Source organism: Peromyscus leucopus, chromosome 16_21 (genome assembly GCF_004664715.2).
Source record: "Peromyscus leucopus breed LL Stock chromosome 16_21, UCI_PerLeu_2.1, whole genome shotgun sequence".
NCBI classification, from domain to species: Eukaryota; Metazoa; Chordata; class Mammalia; order Rodentia; family Cricetidae; genus Peromyscus; species Peromyscus leucopus.
Genome location: NC_051084.1, coordinates 69834108 through 69858764, shown reverse-complemented (window position 1 = coordinate 69858764; position 24657 = coordinate 69834108). Strand labels below are relative to the sequence as shown.

At 42.5% G+C, this 24657-nt stretch overlaps 1 protein-coding gene across 1 annotated transcript; it reads right to left on the bottom strand.

Moving 5' to 3' along the window:
• Nucleotides 1–5846: 5846 nt before the first annotated feature.
• Nucleotides 5847–6930, bottom strand: LOC114707456 (non-histone chromosomal protein HMG-14-like). Its single transcript, XM_037199487.1, has one exon. The coding sequence runs from the start codon at nucleotides 6906–6908 to the stop codon at nucleotides 6615–6617; it is 294 nt and encodes a 97-aa protein (XP_037055382.1). The 5' UTR covers nucleotides 6909–6930; the 3' UTR covers nucleotides 5847–6614.
• Nucleotides 6931–24657: the final 17727 nt, after the last annotated feature.

The following is a 24657-nucleotide window of genomic DNA, read 5'->3' as shown; positions in this document are numbered from 1 at the left end:
AAATTAATTCCTGCTCTCTGGGGGTGAAGGCATCTTAAGGAGGTCCTGAAAAGAAAAAAAAAATTAGTTAATTGTCAAGTCCTGGGAGAGGTAGCTGTATCATTTGTCATCCAGTCTCTGCATATTGTGAAAGTGCAGGGCTTGTCTCAAGTTCTTGCTCGAGTAATTTGTGAGGCTGGATCATCTTGGCTAGCCATCTTGAAATTGTCCTGAGCAGTTTGTAGTCCAAAGCCAATCTTTGGGTAGTGTTTGTCAACGTAGTGGTATTATCACCATCTTGATGGAATCGTCATTGTGGGGCCCCATCATCTTTTTGGAGATTTCAAATTTGCTATTAAGTATGTTCATGATTCCCTGCAGAAAACTGCTCAGAGACACAAAAATGAAAACATGTAGAGGCAGCTAGATGAAGCCCTTTTTCTAAAATTAGTGAGTACTTTATATGACCATTAATATTATGACTAAAGTTATATATATTTATATAGTTATAATTATATATTATATAACTATAGTTATATATATATATATATAACTTTAGTCATGATATTAATGGTCATATATATAAATCTTATAAATTTTGATATAAGATTCACACCTTAAGAAAAGTTTTAAAGAGTCAAAATAGAACTAATGAATTATGAGATTAGTGACAATAGAATAGTTCTTTAATTTTGATTTTATTCTGTCCCATATCAGATGGCTCTTCTGACATGATACAGAGATTTTGCATTTTCTTTTAACAAGCATGCTTGGGTTTAGAGAAAGAGAGAGCCATACTCCAACTCCAAAGCCAGCTTTAATTTTTAATTGAACTGGGACTATATAAAGACCATTTGCATTATGTGTCTGTAGAGAACAACAGAAACAAATATTTAGGAAGACTTATGAAATTTTATATGTGATACACCAATAGACCAATTTACTCTTTTTCTTGGGACTTTTTTTTTCTGGATGATTTGTCCTTTTTCTTAAGATGTCTCATATGTCTGGTATTCTTCAGATTTCTCAGCCTTTATTCTCCTGAAAGATGAAAACAAAAACCCTTTCCCAACCCTAACTTTGGGGAGGTACACTTTTGGCAAGTTATATATGATCAAATGAAAAGCATTTGTTAGTTATATAAGTTAATTTTAAATTGAATGGTCATGCTGGTTGATGAACTATCACCTCTGTCAATTAAGAGATCTCTCTTGTTCAAATCTATCCTTTATCAATTTTGAGGGTGTCCATAGTTTTCTTCTCCTGTAGAAACAAAAGCAAAACCTCGTCCCCAACATAATACATATCCTGGTTTCCATTCTGAGGTCAGTGGATCTTTAAGGTATATAGGCTGATTTAATTTTGAGTTTTTTCTATTATCAGTGTCTCTCTGCAGCTGTTGTTCCTTTCTCATTAGCACTGAGAAAACTCAAAGTTAATAGAACATTATGTAATCTATTTCTGGGGGATTTTGTTACCCCTTTCTGTTTATTTAGCATATCCTTTAGAGCTCAGTTTGATCTTCATATGACTGCTTGGCCCATAGGATTGTGTGGTATACCTGTAATATGCTTTATATTGTAATAAGCAAAAAAAAATAAAACAAAAACAAGAACATTTCATTTAACCAGAGACATATGCTGGAGCATTGCCAGTTTTAATTTGTACAGGTATACCCATGATGGACATAACTTCTAGCAAATGCATGATTACAGAATCAGCCTTTTTGGAACTCAGAGCAGTTCCCATTGAAATCCTGGATAAGTATCTATGGCATGGTGTACATATGTCAACTTTCCAAATTCTATAAAATGAAACACATCTATCGGCCAGATTTCATTTGTCTGAGTGCCTGTTAGGTTACACCCTGCCAGTAGTAGAGTTTGGTTGTAAAAAGAACAAGTAGAACATTTCCTTACAATTTTCTTGACTTGTTGCTATGTTATGGAAAAATCCTTTTTTAAACCTTTTCTATTGATTTGATGTCTTTTTATGAAATTCTAAGGCATCCAGCACGTTTCCTATCAAGAAATGTTTCTATCAAGCACGTTTATCAGTTTCATCATAACCTTGTGCTAGAATTCCTGGCACAAATCCAAGGATAGAGAAAGGAAGGAGAAAGGCAGAGTGCAAGGAGACACCAGTACCTCCAGAAGAAGCAAGATGTGAAAGTATCAGAAAGCTATGGCCATATGACAACTTATGGATAAATAGAAATGGGTTAAGTTATAAGAGCTAGCTAGCAAGAGTCCTGTCATAGGCCATGCAGTTTGTAAATAATATAAGCCTTTGTATTTACTTGGGACCAAGCTGCTGCAGGACCCTGATGGGAGAGATTTGTCCCAACCACGGGGCAGGAACGGAGAAATTTCTGGCTACACAGGTGGGATGTCACTATTACAGTAATGCTTTTTAAAATGACTTACTTATGTTTACTTTATGTGTGTGCACCATGTATGCAGTGCCTGAGGAAACTAGAAGAGGGGGTCAGTAGGTAGTTGTGAGTCACAATATGGATGTTGGAACTAAACCCAGGTCCTCTCCAAGTGCTTTAACTGCTAAGCCATCTTATTAGCCCCACAGTAACACATTTTAGTAGTGATATGCTTTAGTGATAAAATATTTGCAGATGAAATAATATGTTCTACTCTGGATATATTCAGTAGAAGAGAATTTGTCCATGAGCAAATCCCCAGGTCCTACCTCATACCCTGTAGAAAACCTTTTAAAGATTTTTTAAAATTATTTTAATGCCATGATTTCAATAAGAAGAAGGATGAGAGACTAGAACAATAAATCATTCTGATAACTCTGGAAGCCATGTAGAGATGACGTAATTACCCATGCATGTGAAAACCTCCATGGTAAAACCTAGAAATATAAACTGCTCTTGTTACCAAAGAAAAACAGAATATTTTAAAAGAAATATTATATTATTCCAATGAAATAAATACAACTATTATAAATAATGCTAATAATGACATTTTGATCCTACAAGACACTGATATGTTGCCAATGAATAAAATTGGATTAAAAGTTACATATACACTTAAACATAGCTTATACATATTAAGTGTAATGATATAAACAATTGATACTCTACTATATGTATAATAACTATACATGTGACCTATTTATAAAGGAAAAAAAACAGACTACAATGAAATAGACCAAAATATTCCTATCTCTTGTTATTGGACTGCAGTTATATATTTTGGTTTTCTTTTTTAATAAAGAAAAAGAGACATTTAAAATTAAAATTATTGAGTGTAGAACATCTCAAAAGAAAAGAATTATTATATTTATTCACTTATTTATTCATCCATTGTGTGTGTAGGTGTGAAAGGGGTGAGTGTGAGTGTGTTGGAAGCATGGGGGTATATGAGGAGACTATCGTTGTGGGCGGGGTTGGTCTTGTGGCTGACAAACCACAGAACATATATGGAGGTGGAAAGACAACTTGTAGAAATTGGTTCTCTCCTTTCACCATTTGGGACCTGTGATCCAAACTCAGTTCATCAGGGTTGGGAAAGCAAGGATCTTCACCTGCCAAACAATCTTGCTGGCCCTGAAAACATGTTTTAAATACCATTTTCTTTTATTCAGCTTTTTATACATGTAATTTTTGCCTTTTAAAAGCAAAGCAAGAGAGGTTTAAATTATGTGTTTTAGAATATACACTTACTGTGTGCATTCATTACTATTCAGAATACAATGCTTCCAACTGTTTCTAAAACCCTGCAACACAACATCTCACACTACAGCTGTCTGTTACCAGTGCTCCTGGAGACAAGGTCATGGCACATTCAGCAGACATTTATCATCTGATAACATTTATGATTTTAAATAGAGAAGGAAGGGAGCACTTCCTTTTTATTAAGAGATGAGAATAATTGTAAGCTGGAAAATTCACTATGATTTATGTAATGTAGGTTTTGAGGATCACAGATAGAAATTTCACAAAGAGCTTACTATTTTAGAGATGAACTAAATTTAAAATCCAATCAGAAAGTTATTGGTTTGGGGAAAAATAGCACCAAAGCTACTGAGCCGATTGAGCTTCTGCTCTGGGGCAGTGAAGCATCAGCCAGAGTTTTTCCAAACCTCCCCATCAAACTATCTCACAAAATCTATTCATCATTCCTTGAAAATTGTTCATAAAAATTTACAATTACTAAATAAAGACAATGTATAAAATTAGGGAGACAGACTTTCCTAATCAAATGATATCCTGCTTTTCTAAATAATAACTTTCTCATTTCTCAATGAGAAAATGGTTTATTTTGACTTGGAACTTGAGAGGGGCCCCTTAACAAGTCTGTCTGAAAGGATTTATGTTGTTAGGTTGCTGTTAGTGTCCTGGAGAAGTCCCACAAAAGACCACCATCCATGTATGCAATCAACAAGAGTGTTTATTACCAGTGTGCTGGGGCTGGGCTTCCCACATAAAGGCAAAATGGTGACAACCATGAAAGGAGCTCACATTCCTTTTAAGCACAGCCAAGGGGAGTTACTAGGGCAGTTAGGTCATTTTATCTACAATTGCCTTAAGCAAGTGGCAACCATATTAGTACTTTCTAATTGGCCAGGGCTAGTCAGGGGCTGGTTAAGGCTACAGTTTTCCCATTTGGGGACAGGCCTGGACAAGTCCCAGGCTTTGTCCTTATTTGGTTATCTGCTGATTGTGACTTAGGCCTGGCCTGGTCTGGTATTGCATGTACCAGACCTCCTTGTCCTTGCTGTTGGGGGTATTGGACATTTATTGTCCTTTGTGGCTCTTTCAGAAACTGCTTGTTCAGTCTCAGGAAAATGAAATTGAGGCTTGATCTCTAAGAGAAGACTCACCATTCTGTTATGGCATCTGTTCAGTCCTCTCAATTGCCCCATTTCATTTGAAAAGTATGGTTAATATATTGTGTACCTCAAAAATTTATCTAGGGGGCAGAGAACAGAATAGCCACTATATTAAACATAGAGGCAGTGATAGCATATGCCTTTAATCCTAGCATTCCAGAGGTAGAGATCCATCTAAATCTCTGTGAGTTCAAGGCCACACTAGAAACAGCTAGGTGTGGTGACACACATCTTTTTTTTTCCTTTTATTTTATTTTATTTTATTTTATTTTATTTTATTTTATTTTATTTTATAATACCATTCAGTTCTACATATCAGCTACGGATTCCCTTGTTCTCCCCCCTCCTGCCCCCCTCCCCTTTGCCCCAGCCCACTCCCCATTCCTACCTCCTCCAGGGCAAAGCCTCCCCCAAGGACTGAGATCAACCTGGTAGACTCAGTCCAGGCAGGTCCAGTCCCCTCCTCCCAGACTGAGTCAAGCGTCCCTGCATAAGCCCCAGGTCTCAAACAGCCAACTCATGCAATGAACACAGGACCCGGTACCACTGCCTAAATGCCTCCCAAACATCAAGCCAATCAACTGTCTCACCTATTCAGAGGGCCTGATCCAGTTGGGGGCCCCTCAGCCTTTGGTTCATAGTTCATGTGTTTCCATTTGTTTGGCTCTTTGTCCCTGTGCTTTATCCAACCTTGGTTTCAACAATTCTTGCTCATATAAACCCTCCTCTTTCTCGCTAATTAGACTCCTGGAGCTCCACCCGGGTCCTAGCTGTGGATCTCTGCATCCAGATCCCTCAGTCATTGGATGAGGTTTCTGGCATGACTATTAGGGTGTTTGGCCATCCCATCACCAGAGTAGGTCAGTTCCAGCTGTCTCTCGACCATTGCCAGCAGTCTATTGTGGGGGTATCTTTGTGGATTTCTGTGGGCCTCTCTAGCACTTTGTTTCTTCCTTTTCTCATGTGGTCTTCATTTACCATGATCTCCTATTCCTTGTTCTCCCTCTCTGTTCTTTTTTTTTTTTTTTTTACTCTTTCACAACTGAGACTTTATTGGTTGAGTACACAGACATTTCAATTCTTAGAACATGGACCCAAACTCTAAGAGTCATACATTGTGTTCACGTACCCAAAAGAGCCATGTATTGTTTTTCTTTGAACTTATTCCAGTGATTTTCCATCCTAAGCTTGGCAAGTTTTCCCTAAGACCTCACATAACAATCAAATGCTCACAATCCTTAATTCCACTGACTCACAATTTTATGCCACATACAGTACATATTCAAAATTTCAATCTTTCACAGCACATTATCACAACTGTTAGGAAAATGGACTGCCATGACCAGAGACAGTTCTGACAGGGCAAGGACCGAGGAGTGGTTTTTTAGGATACAGTTCTACTAGAAACACGAGACCAGAAATAACTGAAAATATTCCAGACACAAATGCACGACCAAGACTCCAAGTATGCTTTGTGTTGTAAGATATAAAACTAGCCCCCTCTACGGAATGTTATGGTGACCCCCGAGACAGTCACAGCCTCTCCTGATTCAGTATCCTGCTATTTTCTGGTTGTACCAAAAAATAAACAACCAGCAAGTGATTTAACCTCTAAAAAAATCATTTACACTTAAAAAATGGGATGAGGTGGGACTTCCTCCCACCCTTTAAAAATGTTTCTAGAGCTACTAAAAAACTCGCATTTACAAAATAGTTGATAAAAATATTCCTCTGGATTGTACAAGAAGGGAGGCGGGGACACTGACAGACACGATGGATGGTTAGTCGGACTTGGCTTCTTTCTCTTCGACTTCAGAGGCTGGACTCTGGTTCTCAGCCTCTCCATTTTCTGCAGGCACATCTGTGGTTTGCTGGTCAGCCACCTCCGCCTGTTTGCCCTTTGCTCCCCTCTTCCCTTTTGTTTGCACTTTTTTGTCTGATGGTTTATCCTTTCCCGCGGATTTCTTCAGCTTCGCGTCCACCTTGGCAGGGGCGGGCTTGGCCGACAGCCTCGCCGAGCGCCGCTTGGGCTCTGCCTTCGCCACTCCGTCCGCGCTAACCTTCCTTTTGGGCATCGTGGCGGCGCTGGGTGGGAGGCACGTGAGAGGCCGAACCCGTCACGGAGCTACACCCCTCGGCTGCCACCGCACGAACTGCTGCAACCCTCCGCGGGGGCGGTGGGAGAACCCCCTCTCTGTTCTTGATCCAACTGGGATCTCCCACTTTCACAGGCTCTTTCCCTCGACCCTCACTCTTCATTACTCCCAGGATAGCCAAAAGAATCCTGTACAATAAAACAACCTCTGGAGGCATCACGATCCCTGACTTCAAGCTCTACTATAGAGCTACAGTAATAAAAACAGCTTGGTATTGGCATAAAAACCAACATGTGGACCAATGGAATCGAATTGAAGACCCTGACATTAATCTGCACACCTATGAACATATAATTTTTGACAAAGAAGCCAAAAGTGTATAATGGAAAAAAGAAAGCATCTTCAACAAATGGTGCTGGCATAACTGGATATCAACATGTAGAAGGCTGCAAATAGATCCATCACTGTGCACAAAACTTAAGTCCAAGTGGATCAAGGACCTCAACATAAATCCAGCTACTCTGAACCTGCTAGAAGAGAAAGTAGGAAGTAGTCTTCAATGCATTGGCATAGGAGATCACTTCCTAAATATAACACCAGTAGCACAGACACTGAGAGAAACAATCAATCAATGGTACCTCTTGAAACTGAGAAGCTTTTGTAGAGCAAAGGATACGGTCAACAAGGCAAAGCGACAGCCTACAGAGTGGGAAAAGGTCTTCACCAACCCCACATCTGACAGAGGACTGATATCCAGAATATATAAGGAACTCAAGAAATTAGACATCAAAACGACCAACAGTCCCATTAAGAAATGGGCTATAGAATTAAACAGAGAATTCTCAACAGAGGAAACTCAAATGGCTGAAAGACATTTAAGGAATTGCTCAACATCCCTAATCATCAGGGAAATGCAAATCAAAACAACTCTGAGATACCACCTTACTCCTGTCAGAATGGCTAAGATCAAAAACACTGAAGACACCTTATGCTGGAGAGGATGTGGAACTAGGGGAACTCTCCTCCACTGCTGGAGGGAATGCAAGCTTGTACAACCACTTTGGAAACCAATATGGCGCTTTCTTAGAAAGTTGGGAATCAATCTCCCCCAAGATCCAGCTATACCACTCTTGGGCATATACCCAAGAAATGCTCAATCATACCACAAGAGCACTTGCTCAGCTATGTTCATATCAGCATTGTTTGTAATAGCCAAAACCTGGAAACAACCTAGATGCCCTTCAACTGAAGAATGGATAAATAAATTGTGGCACATATACACAATGGAATACTACTCAGCAGAGAAAAACAATGACATCATGAGGTTTGCAGGCAAATGGATGGATCTAGAAAAAATCATCCTGAGTGAGGTAACCCAGACTCAGAAAGACAAATATGGTATGTACTCACTCATAGGAGGATACTAGATGTGGAACAAGGATGACTGGACTGCTACTCACATCACCAGTGAGGCTACCTGGAAAACAGGACCCCAAGAAAGACATGGGGATTGCCCAATGACGGAGAAATGGCTGAGATCTACATGGACACACACCTTTAATCCCAGGAAGTGATGGCAGGAAACAGAAAGGTATATAAGGCATAAAAAACAGGAACTAGAGGCTTTTAAGGTTTTAGGTTTTCAGCAGCAGTTCAGCTGAGATCCATTCAGATGAGGACTCAGAGGCTTCCAGTTTGAGGAAACAGGATCAGCTGAGAAGTTATTGAGGTAAGGTTAGCTGTAGCTTGTTCTGCTTCTCTGATCTTTCAGAATTTACCCCAATATCTGCCTCTGGGTTTTTTTTTTTTAATTAATAAGGCCATTTAGCAACTCATCTACAGACAGATTTGATCTTTTCCTTGTGGTCCTTCACTTTGTGCTTTATAACTGTGTTTGTAGCTTTAAACAATGTGCTATGCCTTTTAAAATGTTTTATGTCTTTAAAAATATTTAACATTCAGAACAATGCAAATGGTTAAAAAATGTGAAAATTACAACTTAAAATTTTAATTTGGGACACTTTTAGTGGGAAACTTTGTGCTTTTAAATAACCTTTAAAGAGCTTGGAAATAAAATGTTTGGCTAATTCATCATTGACCACAAAAGAAAGTTGTTTAGGATGTCTATTACTGAGAGCACAGTGCCAATGCCTTGTGTATAGCTCCAGTCACTCTTCGCTAGGAAGAAGAGGTGCACAGCCTGTCCCAGTACTTCTGGGACAGGCTCTGGCATCCTCATGCTCTGCATTTTGAGGTTTTCTATTCTGTTATGCTGTTAGGCTAGAGGTTTTCAGCTGTGCCTACTTCTCATAGCTGTCACTTGGTTTTCCCCAGTTTATTCACTAGAGACTCCAAGCAACCATGCCATGTGCCATCTGACATATTGGATCAAACATTTCTTTTACCCTAAATCAAGTAAGGATGTTATTTATCTATTCACATTTCATTTATAGACATATTTGTATATAGATATACACATTTTATATGCTTCTGAATACATTTTCTAAAATAGGGAGATTTTTTTTCATAGTTTAAATGAAAAATGTTTTTAGCTTTAGTTGTTAGCAAGTCAGGTTATAAATGAGTCTTAATTGAAGGATTCCCTAGATCAGATAGGCCTGTGGGCATGTTTTGGGGGAAATTGTTCCACTGGGGTATGTGTCTTTCCATGTTGGTACCATGATGTTTTTATTACCTTATTTCTATAAAACAACTTAGTCAAGTGTAGTAATACATCTCACTGTATTCTTTGTGTTCAGGGGATTTTTTAAACTACTTTTGGTCATTAGTGCTTCCATATAGATATTAAAGTTTTTTATTATATCTGTGAAGAACAGGCCTAGAATTTTGGTTGAGATTGCATCGAGTATGTATATTGCTTTTGGTAGGATGGCCATTTTTCCAACATTAATTCTTTGATCCATGAGCCATGGGAAGTCTTCTGTGTCTTAGTGTCTTCTTCAGTTTCTTTCCTCAGCATTTTAAAGTTTTCATAGCAGCAATCTTTCAGTTATTTGATTAAGTTTATTCCAGGTTTTGTGTGCATACACATATGTGCACATGCATGCACCCATGGGATGGTTTTCCTGATCTTTTTCAGTGTGTTTGTCATTGAAATACAAAAAGGGAACTGATTTTTAGAGCATTAGCTTTGTATCCTGTCAGTTTATTGAAAGTTTTTATCAGCTCAAAGAGGTTTGCGGGGGGGTGGGGGGGTGGGGGGAGTGTCTTTCTTGTTTCTAATATATAAAACCATATCATCTGAAAATAAGGATATTTTGACTTTCCTTGTCCTATTTATATCCCTTTTATTATCTCATCTTAGTGCTCTAGCTAATAATTCATGCACTAGATAGAGAAAGACTAGAGAGGGCAGACTCCTAGTCATTCTCCTGATCTTAGAATTAATTTGTTAAGCTTTTCTCCATGTAGCATGATGTTATCTATAAGTTTGTCATAATAGCTTTTATTATGTTGAGGTATGTTCTCTCCATCCCTAGCCATTCCATTATTTTAATCATGAATGGATGTTAGATATTGTGAAAAAGCTTTTTTCTAATGAGATAGTCATATGACATGTCTTTTATTCCATTCATATGACAAGTCTTTCACTCCATTCATGCAATGAATGTTTTTATTAATTTACATATGTTGAACCATCTTTGAAATGAAGCCAACTTGTTCACAATAAATGGATCATCTTGATGTGATCTTGAATTTAGTATGCAAGGATAGTATTGAGAATTTTTTACATCTATGTTCGTCAGTGACATCAGAACAAAGCTAAATATTAACAGTAAGAACCACAAAAATAATCTCAGTCATGGAAATTGAACAATATACTATTGAATGATGAATGTATCACTGAAAAAATAAAAATGGAAATGTAAAAGTCCTAGAGTTGAATGAAATGAGAACATAAGCTTGTCTGTGTTGAAGTGTGAGGCCTGTCTTGCCACCAAATTTTTACAAGGAAGCCCAGGGTTAGGGCCAAAACCTGTGGCCTTGTTGGTATCTGGGGGCCATGTTGCCACCAGAGCCATCCTGATCTGAGTGGCTTGTGCTTCAAACAGCTTCATCTGTGTCAAAGCTGCTGCTGAGGGCAAGGTCTGGGTGCATGGTCCTGCTGCAGCTGGAGTCTGTGTTGATGTCTGTGGCCACTGTCACCTTGGGGGTGGGCATAGGAACCATGAGTGATGAAATCAAAGGGCCATGCTGAGCCAGCCCCACCCTTCACTAGCCCTGCCCCTTGTTGGACCCTGCAGCAAGAGAGCCTCCCAGTAGAACTCAGAAGAGATGGCCCTGCCCCTCATCATAGGCAAGGAAGAATTGACCCTGATGGTATGAGTGTTGGGGAGCTGGCTCCGCCTAGACTGACTGACCCAGCCAGCGGGATCTCAATAGGAGCAACCCACCTGCGGGAGAGAATGAAAGGGACAGGAGACATGAAGGATGACAGCAAGACAGGGTTCTGATCAAGCTGCAAATTTTATTCTCCTCAGCAAGGCTTATATAGCATGAGAGGGGACAGGAAGGGGGGAAGAGGTGCAGGACTTTGCAAGATGTGCAGCTAAAGGGGGATGTGCCAGTCATGAAGCTGCAGGATGTTGTGCCAGGTGATAAGGTCAGGGTCCATTGTTCTGTTGCTATGCTACCTGACCGTGGGATGTTCTTTATCTTTGGGGGCATCTGGTTTAGGGCCTGTGGCTTGTTCTCTGGCCTAACTAGTATTTTCCATGGTTCATGTTTGGTTCCTGACATCTCCCCCTTCTGTAAGTATAGCAAAACAAAGAAAGGAGGCCCAAATGTTTTTGCCGTGATGGGGAGGGGTGACAGAGGCTCTATCCCTGATAAGTTCCATTGTTAACGCTCTGTCTCCACATGTCCCGAAGGAAGCTGGAACGATGCAGTTTTTTACAGGGAGCAGGTTTGAATCTGGGAGGAAAGAGTATAGGGTCTGCATAACTGCCGTGCAATAGAGCATGTCATCCAAGGCACCCAGGATGGTGGAGCACTTTAGTCTCCCTGCCTTCTGCAGTCCCAGCTGCACCCTCAATCCCCTATGCATTGGGCTCCAGCTCCTAGGCACAGGTGCCTCCTCCCCTGGGCAGAGGGGCCTGTGCTGATATGGAGTCTTTATCTGGTTCATCGAGACCACGATCATGGAGGTCAAGGCAATGGTAATGACCTGAATTTGTTTTGCCTGAAGTTCAGCCAGCTGATGATGCACAAATTGAGTTAGTTGAGACAAGGCCCAAGGGCCGAATGTCAAGACAAGAATGAGGCCAACCAAGGGTCCCAGAAGGGACAGCAAGAGGGTGGTTAACCAGGGAGATGCAGAGAACCAATTTTGGAACCAGCCTAGCTCTTGATCTCTTTCTTTTTTACGCTTCTCTAAGCCTTCACGGACCTTGGCCATGCTACTCCTGTGTGATCAGTATAAAAGCAGCACTCTTCCTTAAGAGTGGCACAGAGGCCTCCTTGCTGTAAAAAGAGGAGGTCAAGCCCTCGGCAGTTTTGGAGGACCACCTCTGAAAGGGAGGTGAGGGAGGATTCAAGGGCGGAAATGCCTCTCTCAAGCTGCGCTATATCTTCATCTATGGAAATTCTAAGCTCTGAATAATGTTGATTAGATAAAACCAGGGAAGCTATGCCTGTACCGGCCCCTGCAGCCCCGACTCCCAGGAGGATGGTCAGAGTTACCGCGGTCACATTTTCCCTTTTCAAGCAATTGGGTTCACGGGTTCCCTTTTCGAGACTCTGCCAGGGTCTTCTCTTCCCATCTTCCCGAGAATTGATCTGGGGAATAATAAGTTAGCCTAGGGATAAGTTGAACCAATATACAGAATAAGGGGGCAGAGGGATTATTTAAATAGAGAGAAATGCATGGTGTTAGGCCATCAGTACAGGCCCACCAAGTATCATTGGCAGGGAGAAGATATCTAGACTTAAGGGAGGTATTTAGGTTATTTGTGATATTACAAAAGGGTTGATAAATGGGGGGGGGGGGGTAGTGCCTTGGGTGACAAGGCAGCGGCCCAAGCCTATAACTTGGGAGAGTGTAAGGTGGCTGTTGCCAACAACAATCGTGTGGGTCAGTGGTTAGGGAGAAATCTAAATCAACAGCCACTCCTTCATAAAATGGGGGTAAGGGTAGAATGATAGCAAAGCCCGCAGGAGTCAACCAAATCAGGCTTGGAGGTATTAAGTACCTGGTAGGTTTTTTTGATAAGGGTGGTAATTATATCTTTGGTAGTTGGTGGGAATCTGGGAGAAAAACCAGTGGATGTCTGAGATATATTGGTTGTAGAAAAATCATTGTTGCCGAGAAGAGAGTTGGGACCAATGGCAACAGGGTTAGGGGAATTGACAGGCTGTTTTAAAAGCTTGATGATAAAGGTGATGCCTGTATCTCTTCCCTCCTGAAATAGGCAAAGGGGCCAAGTGAAGCCAGCCTCCCAGGCTGAATGAGCCTTCCCGGCCTCGGTGAAGGTAACTTTTAGGGGGTGGCACCAGGAGGAACAATCAGGGGTGCCATGATAAGTATTAATATGCCCAATGGAATAATTACTGGTAACAGTAATAAAGTCCCAAGAAGAAGAGGGGTGCCAATAGGCATTGCCCGTAGTTTCTCATGCCCAGGACTTGCAAAAAAGATCTCTGGTTCCCCCACATTTGTGGAGAAGATTACGAGGCCGATGATGACCAGGGCAGATATAAAAACAGAGGGTGGGTAGTTTTTTTCCTCTGGGCCTGATTTGCACAGCCGGGGGTCGAGGCCTGGGGTCCTGATAAGAATCAAAAAGCTCAGGAGCCCTTCCGGTAGGGGGTTGATCATCAACATGCCAATTGGGGGATGTTAAGGCGGCCATTTTACAAAGGTCGGGATAAAGGTCAGGCCACCGGGGGCATGGGTGACTAGGGAAGTTTGCCAGATGACATCTTGTCGCCCTGTCAGCACCTGTCAGGTGTGGTTTAAGGGCTGGTGGTGACTGGTGTTTTGAGGTAGGCTAGAGAGGCTGTGGCTCAGAAGGAGGAGTATGAGACCCCAGACAGCCAGCTGACTCACGATGGGCAGCTTCGTGGGTGGTCTCCATCTCTTTGGGTTCTCGGTCTTTGATGGTAGCTTTAGTATCTGGAAGAGAAGAAGGAGGGTCCTCAGGGGGGCCAGTCAATATCCTGGGTATGTTAGGTAAATTTACAGATCGGACCAGGCGCTCAGGGAGCCAGTGTGGGGCGTCATGTGCCTGGTCAAGGATGCAAGCGGAGCCATGGCCCCAGAGAAGTACAGGATCTGGACCATTCCAAACGCCTGTAAGGGGGTCTCGCCACATGGCCAAAGGGCGGAAGGCATCTGCTGAGGGGTGTCAATGGCGGTCAGCCGCTGATTGACCTTCACCATCCAGGGTGAGGAAGTTAAGAACAAAGAGGGCATGGCTCAGGCGATCTGGGGGGGGGGGGATGAAGGAAAGCTCGGACATCTTTAATCAAGAGAGCCATGTTTTTAAGGTCTGGTGGGCCCGTTCTACAATGCCCTGACCTTGAGGGTTGTAAGGGATACCAGCAGTGTGAGAGATTTCAAATTGTTGGAGGAACCGTTTAAGTCCTCCACTGGTGTATGCTGGGCCATTGTCTGTTTTTATGTGTTTTGGGATACCCAAGGTAGAGAAGCAGACCAGGAGGTGGGTGATAACAATCTTGACGGCCTCACCAGCATGAGGGGAGGCAAAAATAAATCCGCTGAACGTGTCAACAGAAACATGAAGATATTCTTGTCTGCCGAAGTCAGGAACATGTGTGACATCCATTTGCCAAGTCATATTAGGCAGGAGTCCACGGGGGTTAACTCCAACATGGGGGACAGGATGTGAGACTATACAAGAAGGGCATTGTTTAACTATCTCTCTAGCTTGCTGTTTTGTGATTTTGAACTTTAACCGAAAGGTTTTGGCATTAAGATGGTGGAGGCGGTGGGTGCGAGAAGCTGACAGGATGGGCTCTTGTAGGACTGGAAAAACCTGGCGAGTGGCTGTATCAGCCAGAGCGTTTCCCTCTGTGAGGGGGCCAGGAAGCTCCCCATAAGCACAAATGTGGCCAATGAAAACAGGATGGGAGCTTCTCTAAGTTTTTGTTGAATTTGAGTGAAAAAGGGAGTGGCATTGGAGGGGATTAATGAAGGGGGCTGTATCAAGAAGGGGAATTGAATGAGCGATGTACGCACTATCAGTGTAAATGTTAAGGGGGGATTCATGGAAATCCTGAAAAAACCTGCAGAACAGCAAAGAGTTTAACCAGCTGAGCTGAACGAAAGGGCGAAGGGAAGGGAAACGAGTGACCTTGAAAAGCATAAGCTGCAGTGCCATTGGCTGACCCATCGGTAAAAATGGCAGGGCCTCAGGCAAGGGACTGGGGGAAATGACTTTTGGGAAGATAAAGGGATGAGTGGATGCAAAATGGAGGACTGAGTCATCCGGGAGGTGATTGTCAAGAAGGCCCAGGAACCCCGAGAAGGCAACACCCCAACAATCCAGTGTCTGAAACAAAATTGAGTTTGTTCATGGGTGTAGGGGGCTAGGATGGAATCGGGGTCCTTACTGAAGATCTGACTCGAGGTCTGGCTACCGTGCATGATTAGGGAAGAAACAAGTTGGGGATAGGTGGGAATGACCTTAGTATGACTGGCAGGCATATGAATCCATAAGAGGGAATGACCCTTAAGTTTATGCTGGGCCCTTAATGTGGAAGGGAACTCTGCCAAAGGACCCCGGTGGGCACATGGGGAGTAGATAAGACAACAAAAACCAAAGGGAGGGAGTAATCAATCTGAAAAGAGGCTTGGGAAGAAATGGTCCTGGCGATTAGTGACAGGGTCTTATGGGCAGCTGAGGTCAATTGACGGGGTAGGGGGGGAGGTGGGGGAGTTCATTGGGGCCCCGAAGAATGTCATAGAGAGGTAGAAGATCAGCAGTAGGGAGTTTTAAGTATGGTCGAAGCCATTGAATGTCCATGAGAAGTTTTTGAAAATCATTAAGGATGGTAAGTTAATCTGTGCGCAGCTGGATGCATGGGACCAAGACTCGATTGGAATGCAATTCAAGGCCCAGATAACTAAAGGGCACGGGGCGCTGCATCTTACCAGGGGCGAACTGTAGGCCAGCAGCACAAAGGGCCTGTGACAGATCTTGGAAGGTTGCTTCTAGGATGGAGGAGCTAGGGGCGGCCAAAAGAAGGTCATCCATGTAATGTAAGATATAAGTAGAGGGTCATTTTTGGTATATGGGATTGACCGCCTGAGACACGAACTTTTGGCAGAGAGTCGGGCTATTTGCCATTCCCTGGGGTAAGACGCGCCAATGAAAGCGGAGCATGGGGCCCTGAAAATTAACCTGAGGGAGGCTAAAGGCAACATAAGCTCGGTCATCAGGTTGTAGGGGGATGGTTAAGAAGCAATCTTTTAAATCGATAACCATTTTGTGATAGGGCTTAGGGATGGCGATGGGTGAGGGCATGCCTGGTCAGAGGGCGCCCATGGGCTGAATAACCTTATTAATGACTGGCAGGTCTTGGAGGAGTCTCCATTTCCCAGATTTTTTCTTTATGACAAAGATGGGCTTATTCCAGGGGGAATTGGATGGTTCAATATGACTAGCAGCGAGCTGTTCCTGTACCAACATCTCCGCCGCCTGTAGTTTCTCTTATGGCAGAGACCACTGGTCTACCCACACAGGTTCATGGGTAAGCCAAGTGATTTTGTCTGCATGGTGTATAGGGGGAGCAGCAGCCTCAATTAAAAACCCTCAAAGCCAAGATCGAGCAACGGGTTGGGTTCAGCCCTGTTGAAGTTTACCGAGACCCTTTCCTGGGATGAAGCCCATGTGTAACATTTGTTGGGTAACTACCTCATTTGGGCTACAGAGGATGACTTTCATTTGGGAGAGAATATCTCAGCCCCAAAGGTTGACAGGGAGCCCAGGGACCACAAAAGGGGTGACAGTACCCTGGTTACCCTCCTCATCTGACTAGGTCAGAACTTTAGAGGATTGGAGGGTGTTGTTGGATTGACCTATGCCCTTGAGGTCAGTGAGGAAGGGAGTGAGGGGCCAGGAGGTGGGCCAGTGGTCTTGGGAGATCACAGTGGCGTCAGTGCCAGCATCCAGAATCCCCTGGAATTTTTTGCCATCTAGCTTAAGGGTAAGTGTGGGTCGAGAGTGGGAAATAGGCTGAACTCAATAAGCCTCCCACGAACCAATCTGAGAAGCTCCTGAGGGCTGGGCGTACTGAACGGGGTTATCAGAGGAAAGCACGGGGAGGGTAACCAGCTGGGCAAGGTGGGTGCCGCGGGGGGATGGCAACAAGACCCTGGAATGCTGAGGTCAAAATCTTAATTTCTCCTGTATAGTCATTATCAATAATTCCGAGGTAGACCTGGACACCTCTTAAGGTGGATGAGGCCCGGCCAAGGATAAGGGCATGGATGTCTGGGGGTAAGGGACCCCAAATCCCGGTAGGGATGACTTGGGGGCCCCGGGTCGGATCTAGTACTGTGTTGGTGGTGGCACAGAGGTCCAAGCCTGCGCTACCAGGGGTTGCCTGTTGGAGGGAGCAGACAGTGGGGAGCGGCCTGCAAGGCCTCATGGAGCGCTCCCTGGAGGCCAGGGACTGGCCCTGAAGAAAGTTTCTCGATGGGTGGGGAGGGAGCGGGTGGGGAGGGAGCGGGTGACCATAAGCATCAGTTTTAGATTTGCATTCCCTCGACCAATAAGGGCCAAAGCCACATCTAGGACATAAGGTAGTTGGTAGTGACCAAGTGGTGACCCCGGGCTGGGGCATTGCAGCCGTGCCCCCCGAGGGGGCAGGGATTCTCTTGGGACATTTCTGCGCAAAATGTCCCGGTTGTTTACAGGAGAAGCAAAGGCGACTTTGTTGGGATCTCAAATCTTGGGCACCCACCGACTTTAGGGCTACGATAGCCAAACCCATGGCGTGAGTGGAGCCAACTCCAGCACAAAGGCGGACTATCTCTGTGGGGGCAGAGAACCTCCTGACAGGCTGTATTTGCATTTTCAAAGGTGAGGTGTTTAACAAATGTGCTTTTGCTTTCTCCTGAGCCCAGGAGGCGCTCAGCAGCATCATTGAGATGAGATATAAAATCACTATAGGGCTCGTCTGGTCCCTGACGCACCTTGGCCAATGAGGTGGTAGCAGCGCCTTTTTGGGGAAGTCATTTCCAGGTTCAAAGGCTGGCGACCTGAATCTGGGCCAATAAGCCAGGTGGAAAGGTGCCCTGGACCTCGATTTTGTAATAAAGAGTTTTGCCAAGTAGTTTATTAATGGTCCAATGTTTTGAGTAAGGGTTATCAGCATTGCGCTGGGCCGTCTCGCGGCAGTTTTCTGAAAAGTCAGTTTTCCATAGGACAAAATCGCCCCCAGACAGGGCGGCACTGGCCAAAAAATACCAATCATTCCACGTAAACCAGGCCTCTCTCTGTTTTTCAAGCAATGCAAGGGTAAAGGGAACGGTGGGACCATACTGAGAGCAGGCTGATTTTTTTGTTCTGTTGCTACGCTACCTGACCATGGGATGTTCTTTATCTTTGGGGGCATCTGATTTAGGGCCTGTGGCTTGTTCTCTGGCCTAGCTAGTACTTTTCCATGGTTCATGTTTGGTTCCTGACAACTGACCAACTCAACTGTTACTCAGGCCCACAGATGGGCCTGGGGTTGGCCCACCCTAACATCTACCCCATTTAGGACCTGCTGGAGCTTGTGAAGGAACTACTCCTGTGGAATGACACCTGCAAGATCTCTGTGACTCAGGGCAGTTATAGGATATCCCAGAGGAGTTTCAGTGACGATAGTGTACCAGAAACCAGAGGCCTTGAAGCAGACCAATGACTCTTTGCAACAAACATTTGCAAGTAAAGCTGATTAGACAAAATGGTATACCTTGTGACATACCTTGACTCCAGAATGAATGAAGAGGTATTGGAGGGTTAAGAAAAATGGAGGGGCAAAGAGGTTTTTTGTTTTTTGTTTTGTTTTGCTTTGCTTCATTGGGTTATTTTGTTTTGTTTTTGTTTGCTTGCTTGTATTGGTTTGCTTTTTTTTTAAATTTTAGCGGGTGATACAGAGGTGAGGAGAGGGTACTGAGGGGCTGGGAGGTAAGCACAATTGGGGTGCGTGATGTGAAGTTTGCTGGGGGATATCTTTCTATATGGTGTGTAGCGGTAACGCCCGCATTACCGATAACCGTTCACCATGTCCGAGCGAAGGGCTGCAGATTAAAAAATAGAGACAAGAGACAGCGAGTCATTCGTACAATTGGATGTCGAATGCCGTTTATTGAAAGAGGGAAGAAACCTTAAATACATACAGGCTTACAGCACAAATGGAGGAACCCCCGGAGGGCAGAAGTTCGCTGTCAATGGTCCACATTCCAGACCCAATGTTCTATATTCTTGCATCTAAGTAGTTAACGCCCAAAATGCAGGATACACAACAAGGAACTTCCCTTAAGCATTCAGAAGGGTGGATACCGGCAGGGAATCTGAATAGGAAGGACATCTGATCAAGGTCAAGTAAGCAAGGCTGCAGCCACTCCCAGTCGGGGGCCAGGGCCCATGGCGCCCACAATGGTGTGAATATATGTTCTTCCCATTGGTTAATAAATAAGCTGCTTTGGCCTATGACAAGGCAGCTTAAAGGCAGGTGGGAAATCCAAGGAAAGAGACAGGAAAGAGAAAGGCAGAGTCTGGAGAGAGATGCCAGCCTGACACCCAAGGAACAACATGCCAGCAGACTGGTAAGCCACAGAACATGTGGCAAAACATTGATTAATAGAAATGGGTTAATTTAAGATATAAGAGCTAGCTAGCAAGAGGCCAGCCATAGACTATCCAATTTGTAAATAATATTAAGCCTCTGAGTGATTGTTTCATAAGCAGCTGCAGGACCAGAGGACCAGGTAGAACCAGAGAAACCTTCTGACTGCAGAAGTTACCAAAGATTCAATAAAGAAATTATGTTAGATAAAAAAAAAATCATGCTTTATAATTTTTGTCATATTTTATTTTGTTTAGCATTTTGTTTCATTTTGATTTTTAAAAATAGGATCTTTCTTTGTAGCTCAGGCTGGCTTCAAATTGGAAACCTGTTCAGCCTCTCAAGTCTTGGGATTATACACATGAGCCACAACCATCTTATCATTGGTACTAATATTTCATTAATCTCTCATGTCATTTGGTTTTGGAGTGATAGTTTTGTTATTATTTGTTATCTGTTGCTTCAGCTCAGATTTTCCTATGTAACTTGGTTTTGCCTTGAACTTACTATATAACTCAGGTTGGTCTTCAAATTGCAACTCCCCTGCCTCAGTCCTCTGAGTGCTGGGAGTATAGAGGAGCACTGCCAAACCCAGCTCTCTTATATATAACAGTGCTGTACCCATTCAATACTCATTTGGGAATCAGGACCACTTAGATGCAGTAAATGTTACAGACACTGATAAAAATCTTTGCCTCCATGTTGCTTATATGCTGCTGGGAAAAACAATGACCAAATAAATTAATAAACAATGTGACACATTGAATTCTATTTAGAGGAGAGTGCAGCAAGACAGAGGCCCACAGATAAGCTTCCATGAGTACCCTGATAGTCCCGTGCTTAACCTCACAGTGTAACATTGCTTACACTCAAATTTCATCAGGTGGCTATGTCACAGTTGACTCAAATATTTGCCCTTTATTTAAAAATTACATTTTCTAACTTTCCACATTTTAAAATATTTTGTAATTTTTTTATTTTGTAGTTTTTATTGTCTCATGTATGGACCTTCCTGGTAAGATAAGGGTTTTGTTGTCGTTGTTGCTGTTTTAAGGAGGGATGATTGGTGGTTCTGGGGTTCAAACCCAGGGCCTAATGAATGCTAAGGAAGCACTCTACCACATAGCAATAATCCTAGCATTCTAACAAGTTGCTTTTTTAATCAATTCATATACAAGGATAAGATTATCTTCAATCTTTATGTCCCAAGAATGACCTGTTGTACAATACATGGAATTCAGTAAATGCTTTCTAAATGAGTAAACATAAAGTCTAGTAGTAAATTAGAACTTGACTACAACATTGCTAGTCCTTAGGGGACACCTAACTACATTGAAAGAAGCCAACATACTACCAAAGGCTCACTAGAATGGCAGAAGACACCAGAGCTGAGACTTGAGAATAAGAGACAAAGAGTCAGCAGATGGATGCTTAGTAGCAAGAAGAAGAATCTACAAGGACAGCACAGCATGGGTCTGGCTATGAAGAAGCCAATTTAACTTCAAACTGCTCCCCACCATCCTTTCTCATTTTCACAACCTAGGTAGGTGTTCTAGCCCAGGCTGACTGCCTTAGCCTCTCCTCAGTAGCGTCTTTCCCAATTGAATTTTAACTGTGTTGCAGAGCCATGGCATCTTGCTCTCTAACAAAGTCACTTGTTTTGATTGACTCAGACTAGATTGTGTATCCTACTGCACATTCTAATTCTTCATCTACAACAACAGTCATATCTGGAGCACGTGGAGTGTCAACTTATATGTAAAACACTTTGACAATATTTCCAAAATAGTTAGGGACAAAATGTATGTGTTTGTAGGGCCCTGGCCCCCCATTTTGGGTAGCTGTTGCTTTGCTTTCTGACCTTGGCCAGATGTCCTCCCTATGCTGACTCCCTGCAGGTTTCCTTCTTCCTGAAGGCTCACCAGAGGTTCTTTGTTCATGTATCCTGGATTTGGTGTAAACAGCTTAGATACAAGAATGTAGAACCATCAGTAGCGAACTTCTGCCCTCTGGGGTTTCCCCATTGTGCTGTAAGCCTGTATTTAAGGCCTCCTCCCTCTTTCAATAAATGGCATTCAGCATTCTGCTGAGGCAAATGACCCACTGTCTCATGTCTCTGTTTTTTGATCCACAGCCCCTTGCTTGGACATGGTGTTTCCATTAATTAAGCCATTGATTACAAGAACATTTGTAGATCACACTAAAACTTGATTTTAAGTTTTAAATGTTGATCATTTCTCAAAAAACCAAGTTTCTTCATACGTACAGTGTCACTTCTACAAATTAGGTCTCTTAATATTTTCTTGATGAAGAGAAAAATTAGATCCTCTTTAAAGAACTGGACTATTTAAAATTATTAAATGGGCCAGTGAGTTAATTATCATAAAGTGGATATATAGAACCAACCTTCCCAGACAAACACACCTAAATTCCTGTGAACAAATTCCTGTGAACATTTTTTTTTTTCTTGTCACATTCTAGCAAATAAGTTTCCCCTTGCAGGAAATATCTGAGTATTTGCATTTTAGTCACAGACATTAATTCAACAAAAATAAATGTTGATTAATCTGAAATTTGCAGTATATGGTGAAGGAACATTATTTTTGTTGATGGAAACAGAATATGTAGCTTGGTTTTAGACTGTAGGTTTTAGAGGCCTCTGGTGTTTATTTTCACCGTTACCAACATGTCTGATTACTAACCTCTATATCATTTTTATCTAACTAACAATTTAGACTATATCAAATCAATATACTTTTGCATAGAAAAATAAACCAGCAGAGTATAAGCTGGACTAGAGACTAGAATAAAATATATACAAAAAACATATTTGACAAAGGGTTAGTCTTTGAGCAAATACATAAAGAACCTCCAAAACTCAATAGTAAAAAGTGAAAATGCCATAATCTAGTCCCTAGAAGACATACAAAAAGTCAACACATACATTAAAAATTCTCAGTTCCACTATGATGAGGAAAATGCAAATCAAAACAATCAAATTAAACATGATAATACTTCATGTCTATTATAATGGCAGTACTGAGGAAAGGGGTGGGGAGCTGAGAAGATGGTTGACTTGGTAAAGTACTTGCTGCATAAGCATAAGTTCAGTCCTTAACACCCATGAAGAGCGAAGGGTATTGTGGGGCCATATCATCCTGGTACTAGACATGTAGAGAAATAGATATAAGGGGGTGGGAAGATATTTGTTGATCAGCCAGTCTAGCCAAACTGACAAGCCCCAGTCTCAGTGAGAAACCCTATCTCAAATAATAAAGTGGGGAATGATTTAAGATAACAGTCAACATCAACCTCTGGCCTCCATGCACATTCATGTGTATGCTCACAAACACATATATACATAGACACATATATACATACAAAAAGGCAACAAATGTCATGTATAGCATGGAGAAATTCGAAATTTTGCACACTGGTGTCAGGAATGTAATTCAAAATAATGCAGTCACTACGGAAAACAGCATGGAATTCCATACACCCAGAGCTACCACATGATCCTCTTCTTTGTGCATATAAAAAGGACCAAAACCAGGGGGCTGGAGAGATGGCTCAGTGGTTAAGAGCACAGACTGTTCTTCCAAAGGTCCTGAGTTCAATTCCCAGCAACCACATGGTGGCTCACAACCATCTGTAATGGTATCTGGTGCCCTATTCTGGCCTGCAGGGACACATGCAGACAGAACACTGTATACATAATAAATAAATATTTTTTAAAAAAAGTTTAAAAAAAAGGACCAAAACCAAGATTTCAGAAAATTATTAGTACTTCCATATTTGTGATACCACCGTGTACATAGGCATGATACAGAAACAAACTACATGTGCAACAACACATATGTGGACTAAAAAGAATGTGTACAGTAGAAGGCACTGTAGACATACATTGGGATTCTAGTCAGCACCGAACATGAAAGAAGGAAATACTACAGTTTGTGATGACATGGGTGAACTTTGAGGACATTATGCTAAGTGAAGTGAGCCATTCACAGGAAGAAATAATGTATGGATCATAGATGCAGAGTGAGTAGTGGGAGGGGAAACAGTTGCCAGCCAGTGGGTTCCAGTCTCAGTAAGAACCAAGGCAAGCTCTAAAGGCTGCTACATAATGCTGTACATATCAGCAGTATTATTACATTGTACACTAAAATCAGGGAGGGCAGGCATAGAGAGAGCAAGTACTCCTAACTAGTACAATCAACTTCTAAACAACTCAGCAGTTATGAGCACTTGTTGCTTTTCCAGAGGACCCAGGTTCAGTTTCCAGAACCCACATATCAGTGGATCTAATGTGGTTTTCTAGCCTTCATGGACACCAGGCATGCACGTGTTACACACACATACCCGCAGGCAAATACTTATATACATAAAATTAAAATAAACAAATAGGGAGGTCATATTAAACAATAAAATAAAATGTGTGCGGTTGCTTAAAGGCTCCCATAGGCTCATATATTTGAATGCTTGGTCCCCAGTTCATGGACCTGTTGGAAAGGATTAGAAGGTGTGGCCTTGTTGAAGGAGATTGTGTCACTGGCAGTGGGCTTTGAGGTTTCAAAAGCCCATACCATTTCCAGTTAGCTCTCTCTATTTCATGGTTGTGAATCAAGATGTGAGCTCTCATCTGTTCTTTTGATCTACCATCATAGACTCTAACCCTCTGAAACTGTGTGCCAAATTAAATTCTTTTATAAGTCACCTTGGTCTTGGTATTTACTCACAGCAAAAGACAGTATGCAGGACATAAAGAATAACAATAGATAAATCCTCCAGAACATGTACTTGCTATTTAAGAAACAAATCCTCCTAGCCAAGCTTGGTGTTACACACCTGATATTCCAGCACTTAGGAGGCCACAGCAGGAATCCAAGAAGTTCAAGATCATCCT